Here is a 22,346-nt window from a genome sequence, read left to right on the forward strand (position 1 = left end):
TACTTTTCAAAAGCGTTTTCATGAACAACAGAAACACGTTTCATATATTGCTTAATACAGCGCCATCTGAACAAGAATAATGATCAACATAAACATATACTGTTTAAACACTAATAAAGTGGGGTTATTCATGCTTTTATCAGTGTTTTATGATAAATGTGACTCAATATAACATTGTGACTACAGTAAAAACACTTTTATTGTTCTAAAAACACAGATTTGTCAGCATTATCGGACTTGAGGATGTTAGAATAAACCCAAAACACGTGATCGTTGTCATGCGGTGAATCTGGCCAATCGTGAAACAGCCATGTGGTCATCAGAGCTCCTACAGCCGCTCTGAAGAAACTGTGCCGGCTTTTTTTTTTTTTTTTTTTTACTGTAGTTGCAATGTTATGTCGAGTCACATAGGGTAGATAGGGTAGAGATTATACCAAGTTAAAGAATTTGGAGACTTTAAAGAAAAAAGAGGATGATCAAGATATCTCTTTTAACCCTGAGGTCGAAAATCGCATCAGCATCGTTTGTGACAGTTTTTCTGAAAATGCCTAAAAGAAATTACTCTATCATTATTGATTGTACAGATAAGAGCAATACATCAATTGAATCTGTAAAGGGTCTACTCTTATTTGTAAATACTCATAATAACAACAACACTCTGTGGTTTTGTGAACAAACAGGGTGTGCAGTCTGCCGCGTTGGTCCCCGTGATCATCATTTAGAAATGCGTCACTAAAATGAACTGAAACTCAGCGAATACTCAACATGAGAGATGAGAGATATATCTATAGAAAGCTTGACATGTCTACTTTTAAATGTAAGAGTAAGTCTTATCGAAAAGAAATATCCTGTGTTAAAGTAATCTGTATGAAACCAACGCCATGTCCAGTCTTTCTCATCAGACCTAATTATTTTTAATTTGATCACACCCAAGAGCTACTTTCACTTTTGATATTAGGGACTTTAAGCAGCAGCCACGGATGGAATCTGTAAAGGCATTCCGACTCATATTTGTAAATTCACGACTTTAACTGCCACTTCTTGACGTTCCACTGTAGTTTTGTGAACAAACGGGGTGAACAGCTGGTTTGCCGTAGTCTTTACCCGTCACAGATTAGGTAGATGTTACATTTTTATAGTATATACCACTGTAATTCCATCAGTATACGATTCTACCATTAGTCATTCATTTAATCTGTGTTGATATGTTTTAAATTTAAGCCAATTTTAACGATGTTTTCATTTGTATCAAAGATATGTCTGCTGTTGGCATCAGCAACTAGTTGCTTAATGATTTTTACATTCTCAGACCTAATTATTTTTACTTTCATCGTAGCCCCATTGAAGCTGTTTCACTTAAAGTCCCTATTATAATCATCCATGTGAGGTGCACATGGCGTACCGTCCACATCAACGTAAACAAAGCAGCGAGACTTGTCTTCATTGTTCATCTCAGCTACTTGCATCTTGTTTCTGGAAGAAGACACGCTTTGAGGAGTAAGATTTATTTCCCTCAGAGGAAGAACGCGATGCGACGCACTGCGAGATTCACGAAAGGATTAAATCTTTCTTTTATTAGCCCACTTACGTTAGTTGTTGTGTTACTGTGACATAAATAAGTTATATTATGTTAAGCACAGAGGACAAGAAGAAACTGTTAGTGTTATTTAATAGAGTATGACACAAAGGGAAAATTTCTGAAAATTGGAAAGAAGCAATAATTATCCTAAAAAGGAAGCCAGGAAGAGATGCTAGTAAGCCATCCAATTATAGGCCTATAAGCCTTAAACTAATATATTTGTAAATTAATGAAAAGAATGGTCAACAAGAGATTATTGTATTTATTGGAAAAAAGGGGACTAATAACAGAGTATTAAAGCGAGTTTAGGAGAGGAAGAGGCAGAATGGATGCAGTATTGTGCCTAGAGGATGAAGTAAGGAAAGCTCAGGTAAATAAACAATCATTAATAGCAGTCTTTTTTTTTGACATGGAGAAGGCGTACCATATGTTATAGAGAGAGGGGTTAATAATTAAACTTCACAAAATGGGAGTGAGAGGAAAAAAAATTAACTGGATTTTCTTCAAAGGAAGATCAATTCAAGTTAAAATAGGAACAGAAATTTCAAACAAGCACATTGTAGAAAATGGAACACCACAAGGGAGTGTTATAAGTCCCACACTTTAATTTGTGATGATAAATGATATATTTAATAAAGTAATATGGCATGAGTATATAATTATTTGTAGATGATGGGGCACTTTAGCAAAGTGGGAAATGTGAAATACATGGTTAAGAAAATACAGGAATAAAACGGGTTGAAAGATGGGGATTGAAATTGGGGTTTAAGTTTTCTGTGAAAGAAAGTCAAAAGTGATGGTTTTATCTAAAAAGAAAACCAAAGATATTTATTTGATGATATTAAGTTGTATAGAACTGTCATGAATCTGGTCGGTGACCTTCGGTCCGCTCACTACCAGATGTCGCTCTCGCTCTGTCATTACACACTGACTGTTGCTCTACACCCCGGACTACATATTCCATTATCCATCGCGCTGATTGGGTCTGCACCTGTGGCCAATCAGGCACCCTATTTAAGCCCCGGACTTTCCCTCTGTAACTCACCGAGTACTGTGGAGTTGTTATGTGGAGAACTGTGTTGGTTGCATTTAGCGCTCCCCTAGTGCTAGCACCTTTACAGAGTTGTTCCTTAGTTTCCTAGTTCCCGAGTTCCCTTAGTTTAATATTCTCGCCTGGCCACCTCATTTTCGTCTGTCTCACCGCCTGCCTTTCTGACTCTTGCTCGTTGTACGGCCACCCCTCTGCCTCACGTTATAAATTATGTTTGCTGCTGATTGACCCATGCCTGCCTCATGGACTACTCTTGTGCCGCGTCCCTACGTACCTGTTTGTTGTTATTCTGACCCTGCCTGCTTGACCATGTATTTGTCTCGTCCATTGAACAAAAGCTTGCGCATGGATCCCCTCACCTCTCGTGTCCCTCTCCACATTACAAGAACTAAGCTAGAAAGAGTTGTTTTTGTTTCTTTGGGGGTGGGGTCGGGGGGCTGGGGTTTGATTCACGACTCACATGCAGAGGTCATGTTAAGCAAGTGGAGGACAAATGTTATATAGTGTTAAATATTATGAGGTGTCTCACAGGAATAGAATGGGGAGCAGATTTTAATTTATATATCTGTATCTATATATCTGTAATATGGGATTTGGGTTTTGTTCATGTTCTTGTTTTCATGTCTTTTATTTTGTAGTTTTGATTCATGCTGTTTGTGTCCTGCTTCCCTTGCCCTCTTGAATTCCTGCCATTGGTTCCTTAGTTCAATGTGACACACGTTCTCATTGGTTGTTCAAGTCATGTGTCATATTCTCATTGGTTGTTCTAGTTATGTGTCATGTTCTCATTGGTTGGTTTGTGTCATGTGACCCCCATTGTTTGGTATATATAGCCCTTATGTTCCCTTTGTTCCTTGTTTTGTATTGTAGTGTAAACCTGCTGTTGGTGAGTCTATGTTTCTGTTCAAGTCTGTTTCATGCCATGCCAAGTTTGTTCATGTTAATTCAAGTCTGTTTTCAAGTCAAGTCATCAAGTCATCAAGTCATTGTTGGATTATTGTTTGTTTGGATTTCACGTTTGTTACAATAAAACTGCACTTGGGTCCATCAGCTTCAACTCGCCGCTTCAGTTGGATTAATTTGTTACAATATCTATATCTATATCTATCTGTCTATCTATATAATAGGGGTGTAATGATACATGATACACAGTGGTCTATACAAAATAATTATTATTATTATATATTTTTTTTTTCCATGCAAGTGCTGTTAGGAAAATATAGGAAAAATATTACAAATTTCTTTAACAATACAAATGATTTGGTAATGGTCTTCTGTCTTTCTATAAACATCAAGTCATTGTGAGCAGCTTTGGATTCTGTGGTGTGCTAAATTAGTTAACTAGTTATACTTTTAACATAATTCATCTATTTTATTGACTGAAATATTTAATGGTAATGTTTTGGATTCTCACTGTGTTGGAAAGTGGGGCCATTGTCATTGACATCCATCAGGCTGATGGTCACGGTGGTTGTGGCGCTGTAGCCTCCGGTGAGTCCAAGCATATCTTTCACTTGAACCACAACCAGATATGTCTCCCTGGCTTCTCTGTCCATATTAGACAATGATGTCACAATTATACCTATATGGGAGAAAAAGAAATAAAAAAAAAAACACTGAACACAAATAGTATTTGGACATTTAAAGCTGCTGTGTAATTTTTTTTCCAGGAATATTACCTCTTCTATCTGACAGATGCCTGTCTTGATTTAAGCCTGTGTTTCCCTGTCTTGTGTTTTGTGTTTAAAGACACATATCAAGATGCGCCTGTGTGTGTGGCTCGCCGTCTGCTGTCATCAGCTTTGTTTGTGTTTGTGTTGTTTTTATCAGTTGTTCAAAGAAAATGCTGACTCTCTGCTGGTGTACAATCGCAGAGCACTTTTTAACATAAGAAATGCCATGAAAAAATATGATAATCAACAGTCTGGGTGAACCAAAGCCCCTCCTCTGTTTCCACATGAACTACCTGCTTTCCTTTGCCAACTTCTGTGTTCCCCAAGGAAAGGGAAGCAGCATAGATCCCGAGGTAAATGTAATGGCTTGTTGGAAAAGTCAAGTCACGTCTGGTGGGCCAGGAACTTGACCGGGAAAAATAATAGGTTTCACAAAAACAAAAAGACTTAATAAATGATAAACTTCACATTTAAGCCTTTAAGAGTCAAAATGATCAATTCTTATATTAATATTAATATTATTTTTATATTCTTATATTATATTAAACAATTATTATCAATCAAGTATTCTATTAATTAACATCCAAATATATTTTACTACCTTAACGTGTTATAATTATAACATGTTATCTTCTTGTTGATCCACCAGTTCACATTTACAACTCTGCATGTTTGCTGCTTAAAAAATTGATTGATTTTCACATTGGTCTTTGACAACAGCAGGCGTATGGGCTGATTAAAAATGGAAGATCATTCTATTCCAACATTTCTTCTCATTTTCCCCCACTATATTCGGGCCACAAGAGAAGTATTAGGGGAGTAAATTAATATCAGCATATTAAGTAGATTTGTCACTCGTCGTTTCTAAGAAAATATGTGCCATTAATGTAGATGCTGAAAGCGCTGTCAGTTTTTACTTTCACTTTCTGGTGCATTGAGAGGTTCACTGGCATATTGCATTTAGCGCAGACCTTGATGTGCTTGCTATAAATGTGATTTATTAGAAATTAGCATTTGGTATTTATTTATTTCATTATGTCAAAAGCCTTCACGGTCCGCATGGATGCATCTCGAGGTCCGGAATCGGACTGGAGTCCACCAGTTGGCGACCCCTGCTCTAAGCCAATTTCTTATTGAGTCTCTTAATAAAGTTTGTTACTAGCCCTACACATGAGCATGGACACATACTATATCTCGTATTATCTTGTGGTCTACCCGTGTGTAATATTGATAAATGTGACGCAGTTTTCTCTGACCACATGTCTGTAATATTTGATATTTATCTTTCTTGTAATTCTAAACCTAGTGACCCACATTGTCCCTCCACATTTTTAAAAAGTGTTTTTCAAACCATTGTACCTAATAGTCAGATAATTATAAATAGCAGTCTCACCTCAGGTGTTGTACCAAAGAATTTTAAACATGCAATAGTGCAACCACTGATCAAAAAGGCGGACAGCTCTGTTCTCACCAATTTCAGACCTAAACCAAAACTGCCATGTCTTTCCAAAGTATTATAGAAGGTTATATTTATACAACTGCAATCTTTTCCAGATCGACATGGGTTTCAGGAAGTGTTCCAGTTTAGTGTTAAAACACTGAGCCACAGTTTTGATGCAGCTTTTTCATCTTCACTGCTGCTCTTGCGCTGAGAGGATTCATACAAAGAGCCACTATCGTTGAATTACATTGGATCTGCTCATTTGTTGTACTATCAATTTCCATAGGATCTGCTCTTTGTCTCGCCTGCACTATGGAATGAGATTGAAAATACTTTCCTCCGGTGTTCTTGCAGTAGTATGTTGGATTTAAATTGTGTCAGATCTGGTGAGTTACTGAACTATGATCTTGTTCTTTGTTTGCTGGACTTTGTTGTTCGCTTTATGGTCTGTCGTCACCTGGAATTGTGAACAATACACCAGTGTTTATCTATCCCACGCTATCATTATGCAAATTCATTATACATCTTCAGAACTTATGCATATGAACAATCGTTCTGAAACTTGCCTGGCACCTGAGGTCTATTCAGCATGTGCTGACCTAGGGATTGGTTTGCTTGGCTGTTTCCTGTGTGTTGCAGACTGGTGTGTGTTTGTAGCTCCCTGGAGCTTCGATTAATTTTTTTTTTTTTTTTTCCTCTGTAGAAATTTTCTGTAGAAATCTGTCTATTACTCTCTGTTGTTTAACGTGATATAGCTTTATTCCCACCAGATTTCTGATATTATTCATCAAACTAACCTGATCGTTCACTTTTATTCTATAACCGCGAGTGCAACACTGTGCTGTGCATCAGCATTCTGTTTGCAGGTTAGCCTGCCATTTGTGTTTCCACTCACGTTTATATTCGCATCTACTACCGCTTTCCTTTTTTCTCTCACTCTTGCTGATCGTTCTTTTTTATTCTATAACCGCAAGTGCAATGCCGTGCTGTGCGTTAGCTGTTTAGCCTGCTACTGTAACGGGACTCGTCGGAAGCGTGAATAGATCCAAGTGCGAGCTTTATTGTACAAATCATAGTCAAGACAGGCAAGGTCAATCTCCAACAAACAGTAACATCCAGGGCAAAACAATGCGTAATCCAATAAAACATGCAAAAGGTCAAAATCCAAAAGAGCAGTCCAAAAGTAACAAATAAACAAGGGAATAAAACAAGGCAAAAACTATGGCAATGAAACAGGGCAAAAACTATGACTATGAAATAAAACAAGAACCATGGAAATAACAAAACAAGGCAATGAAAACAGGGAAAACGTTTGGCAGAGTCCGCACAGGCAAAACAATACTTCCCACCCTCCTGTTTGGCATGGCCCTTCTTATATGGCTGCCAAACAGGAAGTAACCATAGAAGCAGCAGAGGGAGTGGAAATAGTACATGGGCAAGGGCTCCCTCTGCTGGTGTGGCGTTACAGCTATTTGCGTTTCCATTCACGCTCTCGCTGAATGTTCGTTTTTATTCTATAACCAAGAGTGCAATGCCGTGCTGTGCGTTAGCATTACATTAGCCGGTTAGCCTGCCATTCACATTTCCTTTCTCATTTCTATTCGCATCTACTACCGTTTTCCTTTTTTCTCTCACCCTGTTGTTTTCTCCACCTGCCCTTCTCTTCACAAGTTCATCAAACAACAGCGGTGAGTTGGAATTGTTCTACAATCACGGTGAGTAATGACTTCTTCTCCTGTTATTGCAATATACACTACCTGCTACATGTATAGCTTACCTATCTCTGTTGGCAGTGAAGGATTTACATGTGATAAATGCAAGGAAATAGGCTGACAGAGAAGAATTCTGAACTAGAGACATGCATCCAAACTTTAATAGAGGATAGTAAGAATGTGAGGGCCTTAGATACGGCTTTGGATGCGACTAGCCCAGGGAGTCTTGTGCATTGTTCAGTTTCGTTAACTTCGCCTTTGCAGCAGGGCAACTGGGTGACTGTGAGACGGCATAGTCGCGGGTCAAAACATCGCTCTTCCTTTCCGATCAGAACATCAAACAGGTTCTCCCCATTCAGTGACACACCCACTGAAAAACCTAATAAAAGTGCTCTAGATATTGACAATTTTATTGCATGGAACGTGAAAATGGAGACACCAGCCACCATAGTCCAACGTTTACCGGGAGCCAGAGTGCCTGACATCTTGGCAAATTTAAAAGTGCTGGCTAATGTTAAATGTAAATTCAGTAAGATTGTTATTCACGTCGGCACAAATGATGTTCGACTTCGCCAGTCGGAGATCACTAAAAATAATGTTAAAGAGGTATGTGAACTTGCAAGTACGATGTCAGACACTGTAATTTGCTCTGGTCCCCTCCCTGCTTATCGTGGTGACGAGATACATAGCAGACTGTCGTCACTGAATGGCTGGATGTGGTGCCCACAGAACAACATAGGTTTCATAGACAATTTGACGAGTTTTTGGGGAAAACCTGACCTTTTGAAAAGAGATGGTCTTGATCCCTCCAGGGGTGGTGCCGCTCTTCTCTAAAGAAATATGGCATATAGTCTTAGAGTTTGCACTTGACTAACTGGGGGCCCAGGTCAGGAAGCAGACAGACTGGCTAAACTGACCGTCTGCTAGCCACCTCACGTCACCGACACAAGTTCATTTTCAGCACATAGAGACCCTTTCACCTAGATATCCTGCTATTGAGACAGTGTTTGTTCCCCGAGCTAGAAAATACAAAAAAACATCCAAACCAATTTAAAAGTAACAATCTAATTGATGTTCAACAAATAAAAAATGTATATAATACAGAGAAACAGATTATAAAGCTTGGCTTATTGAATATCAGGTCCCTTCTACAAAAGGGCTTTTTATAAATGATATGATCACTGATCATAACCTAGATGTGCTCTGTTTGACAGAAACCTGGCTTAAACCAGATGATTACATTATCTTAAATGAGTCTACCCCTCAAGATTACTGTTATAAACATGAACCAAGTGTATAACAGTAATCTTGAGGGGTAGGTAAAGGGGTTTAAGTGTTTCTCTGTTGAACATCAATTTATAGGTTTGGAATATTTTCTGTCAGTTTCTCTCTTTCGGCTCTTTGTAGTGAGTGCCGCTCCATAATGAATGCGTCCGGCACGTGATGGAAATTTACTAATCACGGAACCGTTATGAAGAGATGCGCATCATAATCGCATTCGACTATTTGCACAGACCTAGCTTCAAGTATAACTCGTTTGAAGTAATGGTGCTTCATATAACATTATCCAGAGAAACAAGTGTTAATTATAAATCTCCAGTGACATTTGTACTTGCTACTGTATACAGGCCACCAGGGCACCATACAGACTTTCTTAAAGAATTCACTGATTTTCTATCCGAGTTAGTGTTGGCTACAGAAAAAGTCTTAATAGTGGGTGACTTTAACATCCATGTTGATAATGAAAATGGTGCACTAGGATCAGCATTTATAGACATTCTGAACTCTATTTGGGTTAGACAACACGTGTCAGGACCTACTCATTGTCGAAATCATACTCTGGACTTAATACTGTCACATGGAATTGATGTTAATGTCATTGAAATTCTGCAGCAAAGCGATGATATCTCAGATCTAGTCTCATGTATACTCCAGATAACGAAAACTGTAAATTCAGCTCCTTATTACAAGTATAGTAGAACCATCACTTCTACTACAAAATACTGCTTTGTAAGTAGCCTTCCTTATCTGAATTCCTCAGCATGTCCAATAGCTCAGTAAAACTTAGTGTAACAGAAACTATTGACTCTCTCTTTTCTAGCACTCTAGATACGGTCGCTGCTTTGCTCCTAAGGAAGATTAAGGAAAACAGTCCGACCCCGTGGTATAACGAGCACACTTGTGCCCTAAAGAGAGCAGCCTGGAAAATGGAGCGCAGCTGGAGGAAAACAAAACTAGAGGTTTTTCGTACAGCCTGGCGTGAATGTACCCTATCCTATAGAAAAGCGTTAAAAATGGCAAGAACTGATTACTTTTTGACTCTTTTAGAAGAAAACAAACATAAACGTAGGTATTTATTCAGTACAGTGGTCTAGTTAATGAAAAATAAAGAACCAACAGGTGTTGACTTTGCCTCTCATCATAGCAGTAATGACTTTATGAACTACTTTACTTCCAAGATCGATACTATTAGAGAGAAAATTGTCACCATGCAGCCATCAATTACAGTATCACATCAGATAGTGTGCTATAGATCTCTTGGGGAACAATTCCACTCATTCTCTACTACAGGAGAAGAAGAAGTGTATAAACTTTTAAATCATCCAACAGCATGTATGTTAGACCCTATTCCATCTAGGCTACTAAAAGACTTGCTTCCAGATGTCATAGGTCCTCTTCTGAATATTATTAATTCATCATTGTCTTTGGGATATGTCCCCAAAACCTTAAAATTGGCAGCTATTAAGCCTCTCATTAAAAAACCACAACTTGACCCTAATGAATGAATTAATTACAGACCAATCTCAAACCTCCCTTTTCTGTCAAAGATATTAGAAAAGGTAGTATCCTCACAATTATGTTCCTTCCTACAGAAAAATGGTATCTGTGAGAATTTCCAGTCAGGTTTTAGACTGTATCATTGTACTGAGACTGCTCTTATTAGAGTTACAGAAGATCTCTTGTCATCTGATCGTGGTTGTATCTCTCTGTTAGTGCTACTGGATCTTAGTGCTGCATTCGACACTGTTGACCACAACATTTTCCTGAACAGACTTGAAAATGATGTTGGCATTAGTGGTAGTGCATTGGCATGGTTTAAATTGTATTTATCTGACCGCCATCAATTCGTGGCAGTGAATAAATATTGATCACAAGTGCAGTATGGAGTACTTCAAGGTTCAGTACTAGGGCCATTACTTTTTACACTTTAAATGTCCCTTGGGAGATATGATCAGGAAACATGGTGTTAGCTTTGGCTGTTATGTTGATGATACTCAGCTCTATATTTCTTTGTGGCCCGGCGAAACATACCAATTTGAAAAACTAACAGATTGTGTAGTTAAGATAAACTGTTTCACAAAACTGGATCTGAATGCTGGATATCATCAGCTTGAACTACATCCAGACTCCAGGTACATAACGACATTTACAACTCATGCAGGGCTCTGGAGGTAGACTCAGAGAGAAAAACCTCACCCTCAACGAAGATAAGTGTGAGTACAGCAAGAAGAAACTAGATTTCTTTGGATATGTGTTTTCAGACAAAGGAATTTCTGCAGATCTGAAAAAGAGAACAGCCATCAAGAACCTTTCAGCCCCACAGAATGTGTCTGAAGTACGCAGTCTGCTTGGAATGACAACATACTGTTCACGTTTAATTCCGGACTATGCAACAACCACACAGCCACTGCGTGAACTTGTTCGGAAAGATCACATTTGGAACTGGGGACCCGAACAACAAGCAGCACTGGACAAGCTGAAATCTCAACTCATCCAGAATGCTACAATGTCATACTTTGATCCAAGGAAGACATCAACACTTCTTGTTGATGCAAGTCCAGTTGGTCTTGGTGCGATACTGAGCCAGCCAGGTACAGACAGGTCTGGTGACAAAGTAATTGCGTATGCCAGTAGAGCACTCACATCTGTAGAACAACGTTATTCACAAACAGAAAGGGAAGCTCTAGCAATAGTCTGGGCATGTGAACACTTCCACTTATACCTGTATGGCTCACACTTCACAGTCATTATGGACCACAAACCACTGGAGCTCATTTTCAACAATCCTCAAGCATCTCCACCAGCCAGGCTTGAACGCTGGAGGCTGAGATTGCAACAGTACACATTTACAGTCAAGTACAAAGCAGGGAAAGGCAATCCTGCTGATTACATGTCGAGGCATCCTGTTGACGGACACCACACAGACTGTTCAGAAAATGCAGAAAGTTATGTCAGCTTAATTGACAACACAGTTCCAAAAGCAATGACCTTGGATGAAGTATGACGTGAAACTGGAAAAGACTTCGTCCTGCAGATAGTGATAAAAGAGCTGAAAGGAAAAGGCTGGACACACTTGAAACAGACCATGTCAGATGTAGAACATGCAAAGCTAACAGCGTTCCATAAGCTGAGACATGAGCTCACAGTCAATGCATCGCAAGACATTGTCCTCAGGGGAAACAGACTCATTTTACCTGCCTCTCTGTATCAAAAGGCCATCCAACTTGCACATGTGGGACACTTGGGCATCATAAAGACTAAACAGTTGATAAGAGAAAATGTATGGTTCCCTGGTATAGATGCAGAAGTGGAGAAAGCTGTGCAAGGATGTATTCCATGTCAAGCAGCCACAGTCCAACATCATACAGAACCCCTTAAGATGTCCGATCTTCCCGCAGAGCCATGGGTGGAAGTCTCAGTGGATTTTACTGGTCCCTTTCTTTCTGGTGACTACTTGCTGGTAGTAGCTGATGATTATTCCAGGTATCCAGAAGTGGAGATAGTCAAGTCTACAGCAGCCAGTGCTGTGATTGCCAAACTGGATAAGATATTCTCAACCTTTGGCTTACCCGCAATAGTCAAAACCGACAATGGCCCACCGTTCAGTAGTTGCTGCTTTGCGGATTTCAGTGCATATCTTGGCTTCAAACACAGAAAAGTAACTCCATATTGGCCCAAAGCGAACGGAGAAGTTGAACAATTCATGCAAACACTCAAAAAGACAATCATGACCACGAACGCAGAAAGCAAACCATGGACGCAGTGTCTGTATAGTTTTCTAAGAAATTACAGAGCAACACCACATGGAACCACCCAAGTGTCACCAGCAGAATAACTATTTGGAAGAAAGATCAGTCCCACTCTACCCTTAAATCCACAGGGCAGGAAGAAAACTGACCTCAGCGATACGGACCACATTGCAAAACAACGAATGAAAAGATATGCAGAACTTCAAAACAGAACGAAACAATCCAGGATCAAAGCAGGTGGCGCTGTGCTCTGCCGACAACCCGTGACAGGAAAGCTGACAACTCCGTATGAGATGAAACCGTACAAAGTGATCAAAGTCAAAGGGTCTGGTGACAGCAAGTCACCCAGGAAGATGCATTACGAGAAATTCTTCATTTTTCAAAAGGCTTCCATCTCATCTCACAGTTGAGCAGAATGAAATCTCTGATGACGAAGATGACATCAGAGCACAAACACCAGATTCAGATGTGCTCCAGGACAATGTACCGCAAGGCCCACGGCACACTACCACCAATCCGAGACTCTCTGAATTTTCAAATACCCCTCGATATTCCCTTAGACCAAATCATAGGGCCCCAAGATATCTGATTGATGAAATGTGAAATGTTGTTTTTTCAGCATGCTACTACTTGTAGTTCATAAGTATTGATTTGCTTCATTCAACATTCCTGTTCTCATGTTTTGACAGTGGTAGCTTGAGGCAATAAAAGGACCTTCCTAGTTTGTAATTTGATTATATAGAATGTAATCTGCAATTTAAGATTCTGTGTTGCAAGTACATTCTCGTTCTCGAATAAGGGAGGGATGTAGTGTTTGCATGTAGTCCTGTTCCAGGTTTTCTGTTCAGCATTCTGACTCTGACGTAAGCACGTCGAGAGTGACGAGGTAACTAAGCCTGTGTAATTGCCACGGGGCATGTGAATGGCATAAAAAGTAAACTGCACGTTTGATGACAACTCTTCCTGTCTACGTGATCTTTCTTTCTCCTATACCCAAGAATGTTACAAAGACTTTGCTGCTAAACAACAAGTTACTAAATTAGAAGGTTGACTTACTTTATCTACCCTGCTCTGTAAATGAATACTCAATGTATTCTTTAAAAATGTGTAAAAAGCAGTCATTTGTATCTTAACGTCCTGGGGTCGGCTAAGGCGCCGGCGGGAGCACTTGCATATTTTCCAGATGACAGCAAAAACAACTTAAATTGCTCCCTCAATTTTGATTGGACACATAAAAGTAATACATCACCTGAATCTGTAGAAAGTTTACTTTTATTTGTGTGCGCTCAACATATCCACAAATGTTCGTGTTTTTTTTTTAAATTAATAAAAAATACAGGGTGTCCTTTCAGTCTTCTCAGTCTCTGTGAATATCCAGTTGAAATGCGTCATTAAAATGAACTAAAACTCAGTGAATACATGACACAAATATGAGAGATATATCTATAGAAAGCTTGAAATGTCTACTTTTAAATGAAGTTTAATCAAAATCATATATTCTGTGTTTAAGTAATCTGTATGAAACCAATGCCATGTCCTGCTGCCATGTGAGAGACGCGCGAAATGACCGCCCACATCAACTCGTAAACAAAGCAGCAACTCGTTTGTGTTGGATACTTTCGTTTTTGGAAGAAAGCGCTGAGAGGAAAAAATCTTGTATTTACTCCAGATGAGGATGCACTGAGAGGAACAGGCTAAGCTTGTTAATCTCACAAACAGAATGCGAGCGCGGCTACAGGCAGCTGACAAGAGGATCTCATATACAGTGTAAGTAATGTTTCTTATTGGCATTAGATAATGTGTTGTTGAGACAAACTTGAACGCATTTACTAGTTAGACTTTTTCCAAAACTATAATTCCTGACAAAAATGTGTGAAATCGAGTGCAACATTTTGAAATATCATAGGCAACTTTTCAATGCATCTGTAAGGTGTCAGGAATGTTTTATGTTTCATAAACAAATTGACATAAAAGTAGGGCTAATATTTAGACGATATAAAAGTAATGTCTAAGAATGCTTAGACCAGTCTTTACTGTTGAATATTCTGTCTGCAAATATCTGCAAATATATATGATAGCTATAAAATCACATGGGGAATATTAGTGATTGCTAATGTAACAATATTGCTCCAGTCCTATCAACATGCACACTGATTTATTCATTTGTTTTAATGACCAGATACCTATATGAATATTTTTTGGGATAGAAATTATAGAACTAATGATTTTATTTAGCAAGGATTCTTTAAATTGCTCCTGATATGAACATGCTCACATATGTTTTTTGTTTTACTTTAGTTGTTTGTGATCTGATACCTGCACAACAAATGAATCCTGCAAACTTTTCCTGTGAGAGCGCTGTATCAACATCAGATCTTCAACTACACGGATATTCTATTTGTAAAACAAGTTCCTTGACTACTGATGATGACTTTTGCAAGCACTTAAATATCAGGTATGATTTACTTGTGTTACTTGTTGAACAGAATTCAGAAAACAGTTTTCAGGAATTACACAAAGTCTGTTCACATCTCTGTGGTTAGATCAGTGTGCTTAATAATGTGTCTTTGACCTTCATAATGTATGTTTATATTATACTGTGTTGTAAATAAAATACAGATAATCTAAAACCCCAATCTCTGAATCTTCTCACATTGTTTCTTACCTGACAGTCAGAGTCTCATTGATGGGTCATTAGAGGAGGGCCTTTTGTCTCTCAGGTGTGAATCACTAAATATTCAATGGCTACTGTCACTCCCTCGCATATTCTCTTTCGATCACAAAACACGTCTTAGAAAATTTAAATAAGTATATGTCACACTTCAGGCAGGAACAGACAAACACCAGCGTAGTGAAACTAACAGTCTTTAATAATCCACAAGGAACAGGAAACACAGGGAGGTAACGATAAGGTCTGACAAGGTAGGAGGGTAAACACACATTAAATAGACAGACTGATTAACACCCACAGGTGCAGACAATGAGGGAGAAACCAAAACACACAGAGCTGCAGGGGAAATGATGGGAGAAACCAACTAAAAAGTCCAGGGGTGTGACAGTATATTGTTTTTTTTTTTTTTGAATGACTGAACGAGATGAAAAAAAAACTCTAGCCTACCACATCAAGTTCTCAAAAGTCTTGTGCACGAATGTTCTTAATGTGTTTAATGGCCTTATTTCAGTGACTTAAAATTTTTAGTTTTTCACTAACCACGCATAAATGTTGTTTTCTCAAAAACGAAACATGTACATTCATGTTGCATGTTATTGTAGTCCAGTTTGTGCTGATTACAATGTAATCAGACTTTAGCCATTTATATGTTTTTAAAATACTGAAAAAAGCACAAATGTCAGGGCATGTCAAAACTTCTCCAGGGCCCCAAAATACTCTCAGACCCCAGAGGGTTAATAACAGGGTCCAGAGACACAAGAAACTGAAAGAAAAGCACATGAGAAAAAACTAAAAGCAACGGTCATGTGCTACATATGTGTACCATGACACTGCCACAAAATATTTCAAACCAAACAACCAGACAAAAGTTTGAAGACTTTGAAACATGTGTCCTATCAGAGCAAAAACACTGGTCTTGTTCATCACATCACAATGGATGTGTTTTACAGTATTTCATTATGACAGTGTCTTTATAATCATTACTATACTATATTTGATTTTGTCTTTATTTTACATAAATGCCATATAGTTATATTTTGCCCTGAGATTCAGATAATTTTATGTGCGACTGTTCAGAGCATATAGGTTATTGTCAAGCATAGGATTTGCACCTGTTTTCGGTTCCACTGAGAAGTAGGGCTCCCCTTCCAGGATGGAATAGATGAGTTTAGCATTGTTCCCAAACATAGGGTCATCAGCATCTGTGGCTGTCACCTGGATAACTGTGGTTCCTGTAGAGGTGAGAGAAGGGTTAATGAGTGAACACTGGTCACACTGTCATAGAATCTGCCACTGCATGCCTGTATCTCATTTATGAAAAGTCCTTTGAGTCTGTTCTTTATTTATTCCATTGTTTACACTTTGAGCCGAGTGGATAAACAGTTTGTGTGGCGCTGTTCAAATGAGTAGCGTTGTTTTGTTTTGGTGCATAAACATTATATTAAACATTTTTTTGATATAACTCTTGTTATTGTTTTAGCAAGGAAATTGATCAATCGATTGCCCAGCCCTAATGCCACATTATAATGTTTTACTAACAAAGTTTGGGAGAACCACGTTCTATAATCAACCAATTCAGCACAGGTGGAGCACATTCAGATAATACTTAATACCTGCTTAACCAAGAAGAATTGCTCATAGAAGTATGAGAAGAAGGGAGACAGATGGCATAATATAGAGCATTTACATTACATTATGCCATGTGATACTGTATATAGAGGTATTACAATTGTAAAGACTGCATATTACTATAACTCACCTGAAAAGTTCAGTTACAGTATAGATTCAGTCATATTTCACATTGCATTGACAGTAAACTCTGTTCTAGCGCAAAACCTTATGGCCACCTTCATCATACCTTTTGTTGACAGTAACACACTGTATAAATACTTTTACAAACACTATGTATTTTATGTGAGTTATGCAAGCTAGCACGGAAGTCAACGCACCTGTGGGACACATTTCTGGGATGCTGGATACATAGGGCTCATTAATGAATATTGGAGCGTTGTCATTGATGTCCTGGACTTTAATGATAAACTCAGACTCAGGCTCAACAGGCTGTTTGGAGCTGCGGTTGATGGCCTGGGCTTGTAGTATGTAGAAGGGCTTCAGCTCACGGTCCAGACGTTGTGATAAGTAAATATCACCTGTGTACTCATCAATTTTGAAGATTTCACCAGCTCCTTCACCTGAGAGGATGTACTTGATAGTAAAGTCCCCTGTGTCGTAATCTGATTTCAGCTGAATGAAAATAAACAGGATTTAAAGGAGATTTTGCTAGATATATCAACTATATATCTCTGTATATAATTGTATATCTACTATATAGAGCAGTGATTCCGAGTGGGGGGTGTGTAAGTAAGTACCAGGGGGTGTGTGAAAACATTTTATATTAGGGCAAGGGTCAGAAATTAACAGGAGCATATGGCAAAAATGCCAGCAAAATAATTAAAAATGTTTCATAATGCAAGAAATGGTGGCACATTTAGTTTAGTTTATGTGCAGATTTAAAGTGTTAATAGCATTTAACCCTCTGGTGCTCTTCTGTAATTTTTGAATGAAACATTTTACATTTTTGTTTTTAGAATTTTTAATAATCGGAATGGTATGAAACGTCCCAGGTTACATATGTATCCATTTTTCCCCGAATTAACTCCATCAGTGAACCACGCTCTGAAAACAGGTGTGTAATCACTCCAGGAGACCAAGAGCATAAAAGCACATGCGGTGAGAAAGCCCAGGTTACATATGTATCCATGGATCCCGGAAGTATGGCAAAGAGACGCAGTGTCTCGCTCCCTTGGGGAACCATGGTTACAGTGAACCTGGGACGCTCTGAAAACAGGTGTGTAACTCAGTCCAGGAGACCAGGGGGACATTGCGAATCACATGCAAAAAAAAAAACCTGAGTCTGGCCAACACTCTCCAAATGAGCTCCACCACCTCGGGGTGGAGTCTCTATTCCCCAGGCCTCAGCCCCTGTCTCGACAGGACGTCTGCTCCCTGATAGAGATGTCCCGGGATGTACACTGCTCTCAGCGAGAGGAGTTTCCCTTGGGACCACACCAGGATCTGGTGCGCCAGCTTGTACAAGGGGCGCGAATGCAGACCTTCCTGGTGGTTTATGTAAGAGACCACCGATGTGTTGTCCGTGCGCACCAACACATGCCGATCTTTGAGGTCTGGGAAGAAGTGTTTCAGTGCCTGAAACACAGCCAGCATCTCCAGGCGATTTATGTGGCAAGTGAGATGGTGGCCGCTCCACAGACCACTTCATGCGAAGTGGGCTTCCCCTCAGGAAAAACCCCTTGGTTCTGAGTCACCACTGCAGGGGTCTCATGTACAGCAGGCCAAAAGGTATTCCGTTGGACGCAGCTGCCATCAGACCCAACAGTTTCTGGAACTATTTGGCAGTGAATAACCGGCCTACTCTCACTCTCTTGACTGCCGTGAGGATCGACACGATACGAGCAGGAGACAGACGTGCCTGCATTGTGGCACGAATCCCACACCACGCCCAGACAAGTGGTTCTCTGTAATGGAGAAAGCACACTTTTCCTGGCATTCAGTCGCAACCCCAGTTCTTTCATATGGGCGAGGACAACATCTTAATGCCGAGCCATCAGCCGCTCAGAATGAGCTAATATCGACAAGTGTCAGTATAGTTCAGTATGTAGATGCCCTGGAGTCACAGCTGAGCCAGCGCAGCATCCACACACTTAGTGAAAGTACAGGGTGAGATTGTAGTAATAGGCTGCTCCACAGAGGCTGCTTCCCACCCAGCAGCCTATATCAGTGTGCCCACACATCAACCTCCTCGGAGAAAGAGAGGTGTAGCACCATGCTCTCAAATGGGGGAAGAAAACCGAGCATGCTTCCGAACCAAGAGAGCACAGTTAATAAATTTAATTCCTCAGAATTAAATGGGCACATTATGAATGGAAAGAGCGGACTGCGCCTGCTCAGCTCCCGAACAAACCACACATATATCGCTTGAATCCCCGCCCCTGTGAGGGCAGGGAGAAATGGGTGATCTATATGCGATCCCCATGTCCACAGCCACGGGAATCGCAAGGGCTCCATCATGAAGTGAGCTCCGGGAGCGAAGCGTTCACAGCGAGTGCGGGCAGTCAGCTCCCTCAAGAGCTGACACAGCCCGCATCGCCGCGAGCTCTCACTCAAAGGGGGGAAGAAACCGCAGCGCGGGCTTCCGACCCCGAGAGAGAGCACTAGATCTCGGGAGAACGGCAGAGAAAAGGAAAGCCCGTCTCTACTGCATCCATAGGTCTATGTTTGATCCCCACAACCACAGCCCCAGCACTGCCTCAGCAGAAGCGGGAGCCAAGCCGCGGAGAACGCCAATGCGGGCAGTCAGCTCCCTCGAGAACTGACTCCTATACTTCGCCCCCAAACAGACAACAAATAGACTGTGTGTATCCTCACCTGAAATAGCGTGGACAGAGAGGGACACACAGTCTAAATGCCGCTGCTTACATTCATATTTTCTTATTGAATGCTTGATGGACATAGTGACACACTCAAATAAAAGCTGTTCAAACTAGCACAAAAACAGAGTGACACACACACACAGAGCGCTTGCTGAAATGACAGAAGCTGCCAGCTTTCTCACCACACGTGCTTTTATGCTCCTGGTCTCCCCGTCGCCCCGCCCGTGGCGGCTCGTTGCTCATTTGGACTGATTACACACCTGTTTTCAGAGCGTGGTTCGCTGATGGCGTTCCCCAAAGCATTTTGACGCAGCTCGAGTTCCCTCGGGAACTTGGTTTTGGTCATGGCACTTGTTATATTGCACGCACACACACACACACACACACACACACAAAAAAACAAACAACATCATGGTGATGATTCGAAAAGGTTACACAGTCCTGAAAACGTCTGTGTCATCTGATGTGCTACACGTTCATTCTGTGCCATGTCAGCATTGGTTGTGAAATGCCATTGGCTTTTGTGTGTCTCGTGACTGCTTTCATCATGATAGATAGAAGATATGATTGCATTAATGGAGCAGGATAATTTTAAATCAATATGTATCACACTGTTTTTCACATAAAGATATTGTGTGGAAACAAGAGCAAGGGGCCAGTGGAACTTAATGGTGATCTTGTTTAGTCCCTGATAATCGATGCATGGTCTCAAGTTTCTGTTCTTTTTAGCAAGAAAGAAGCTGGAAGCAGCAGGGAAGGTTGATGGCCAGATGTAACCTTGTAAAGGCACCTCCTGAATGTATTCCCAATGTCCTTCTGCTTAGGTGAGTGGATAGATTTTCCCTCAGGGCATTGATTCACCAGGAATGAGTGATTAAATTAAGTCTAAGTTTTTTGAGCTGCATGTACACATTCTAACCATCATCATTAAAGTAAAAATATAATTAAAAAGTTCTGGAGGATTATTAAAAATTAATCAGTGAAATGCCTAGTTTGGTAAAGTGATCAGCCTCTTAGAGTATACCATTATAAACTTGCTCAGGTGCAAGCAAGCAACTTCTAGAATAAACACCAGGCTAATTGCCCCACCTGACATCAGTAGAAGTGGTGTTTACTACTTAAGAATAAAACAAGCTGATTCCACTGTTAGTAGTGCATGGTGTGGTAAAGAATTCACCATGGTTGGGAAAGTGCTTTCAAAAGACCACCGGGATAAAATTGTAGAAAGGCACAAGTTAGGAGAATGCTACAAAAATATTTCAAAGTCTTTAGTTATCCCTCTGAATACTGTTCAGAGCATTCTTAAGAAGTAGAAAGCATATGGCACGTTTCCTAGATCAGGCTGTCCATCCAAAGTGGATGAAAAAGCCAGGTGGATATTGATAAGAAAAGCTACCAAGAGGCCAAAGGCAACTTTGAAGGACTTACAAGGCTTTACAGCTGGGTCTGGTCAGTCACCATGTGCATGTGACAACTGTCTCCCAAGATGGCCTGTATGGCAGGGTGGCATGAAAAAAGCTTCTCCTAAAAAAAGTGTCACACTCAGTCCTGTTTGTGCTATGCAAAAACAAATTTGGAAGAGTCGGATACCTTCTGGCAAAAGGTGATATTCTCTGATGAGACCAAAATTGACCTTTTTGGTCTGATTTCCAAGAGCTATGCTTGACAAAAAGCAAACACAGCACACCACCCACAACATACCACACGTACTGTGAAGCATGGTGGTGGCAGCATTATTGTTGTGGGGGTGTTCCTCTTCAGCTGGGTCTGGGCAATTGGTCAGGATCAAAGGGATAATGGATGCTGCCAAGTACACTGAAATTCTTGAGGAAAACCTGCTTCCCTCTGCTAGACAACTGAAGATGGGCAGGTCATTAACCTTCCAACACAACAATGACCTTAAACATATTGCCAAAACAACAACAAAAAGGCTTAAGGATAAGAAGGTGAATGTCCTTGAGTGGCCAAGTCAGAGCCCTGACTTAAATTCAGTCAAAAATCTGTGGATGATTTTCAAGAGAAGAGTCTACTGAAACTCACTACAGAATTTGACTGAACTTTTGCAAGGAAAAATGGGCAAATATTCCCCAATCAAGGTGTTGCAAAGCTAGTAATGTAGTGAGGGAGACGTGAAGCAAGTGGATCCAAATGCAAGCTTTTATTGTAGCGTGACTGTGACAAAGACATGGTCATAAACACAGGCAGGGTTGTAACAATGGCAGACAGGTACAGCATAGACAAGACGTGGGGATAGTCTGTGAAGCAGGCGAGGGTTGATGAATGGCAAACATAATCCATGGGGCAAGGCAAAGGGGTTATCCGTTAAATGAGCGAGAGATCCACAAGGCAGGCGGCGAGACAGACAAAACGAGATGACCAGGCGAGAAAGCTAAAATCAGGAAACCAGGGAACTCGGGAACTGTGGAACTCTGGGAACTAGGGAACTCAAAGCGATACACCTAACCAAAAACATCACAATACTCGGTGAGATACAGAGGGAAGTCCGAGGCTTATATAGCGCGCCTGATTGGGTACAGGTGTTCAGTGCAGTGGCTGATGGGGAATGTAGTCCGGGGTGTGGTACAACAGTCAGTGTAATGTGAATGTGCAAGGGCAACATCTGGTGGTGAGTGGACCGAAGGTCACCGGCCAGATTCATGACACTAGTACAGACATATCCAAAAAGAATGATTGCTGTAATTAAAGCAAAATGTGGCTCTAAAGTATTAAAACAAAGG

At 40.3% G+C, this 22,346-nt stretch overlaps 1 protein-coding gene across 6 annotated transcripts in view; it reads right to left on the reverse strand.

Moving 5' to 3' along the window:
* cdh19 (cadherin 19, type 2) overlaps positions 1 to 22,346 on the reverse strand; it is a 54,860-nt gene that overhangs the window by 27,975 nt on the left and 4,539 nt on the right. For all 6 annotated transcript variants that reach the window (XM_051097607.1, XM_051097608.1, XM_051097606.1 and 3 more), the window contains exons 3-5: positions 17,107 to 17,401; positions 16,270 to 16,389; positions 4,045 to 4,212 (exon numbers count right to left, since the gene is read on the reverse strand). In XM_051097607.1, the coding sequence (XP_050953564.1) occupies positions 4,045 to 4,212; positions 16,270 to 16,389; positions 17,107 to 17,401 (583 nt within the window). The remainder of the gene's footprint in view (positions 1 to 4,044; positions 4,213 to 16,269; positions 16,390 to 17,106; positions 17,402 to 22,346) is intronic.

The sequence above is a fragment of the Labeo rohita genome, chromosome 24 (genome assembly GCF_022985175.1).
Source record: "Labeo rohita strain BAU-BD-2019 chromosome 24, IGBB_LRoh.1.0, whole genome shotgun sequence".
NCBI lineage: Eukaryota > Metazoa > Chordata > Actinopteri > Cypriniformes > Cyprinidae > Labeo > Labeo rohita.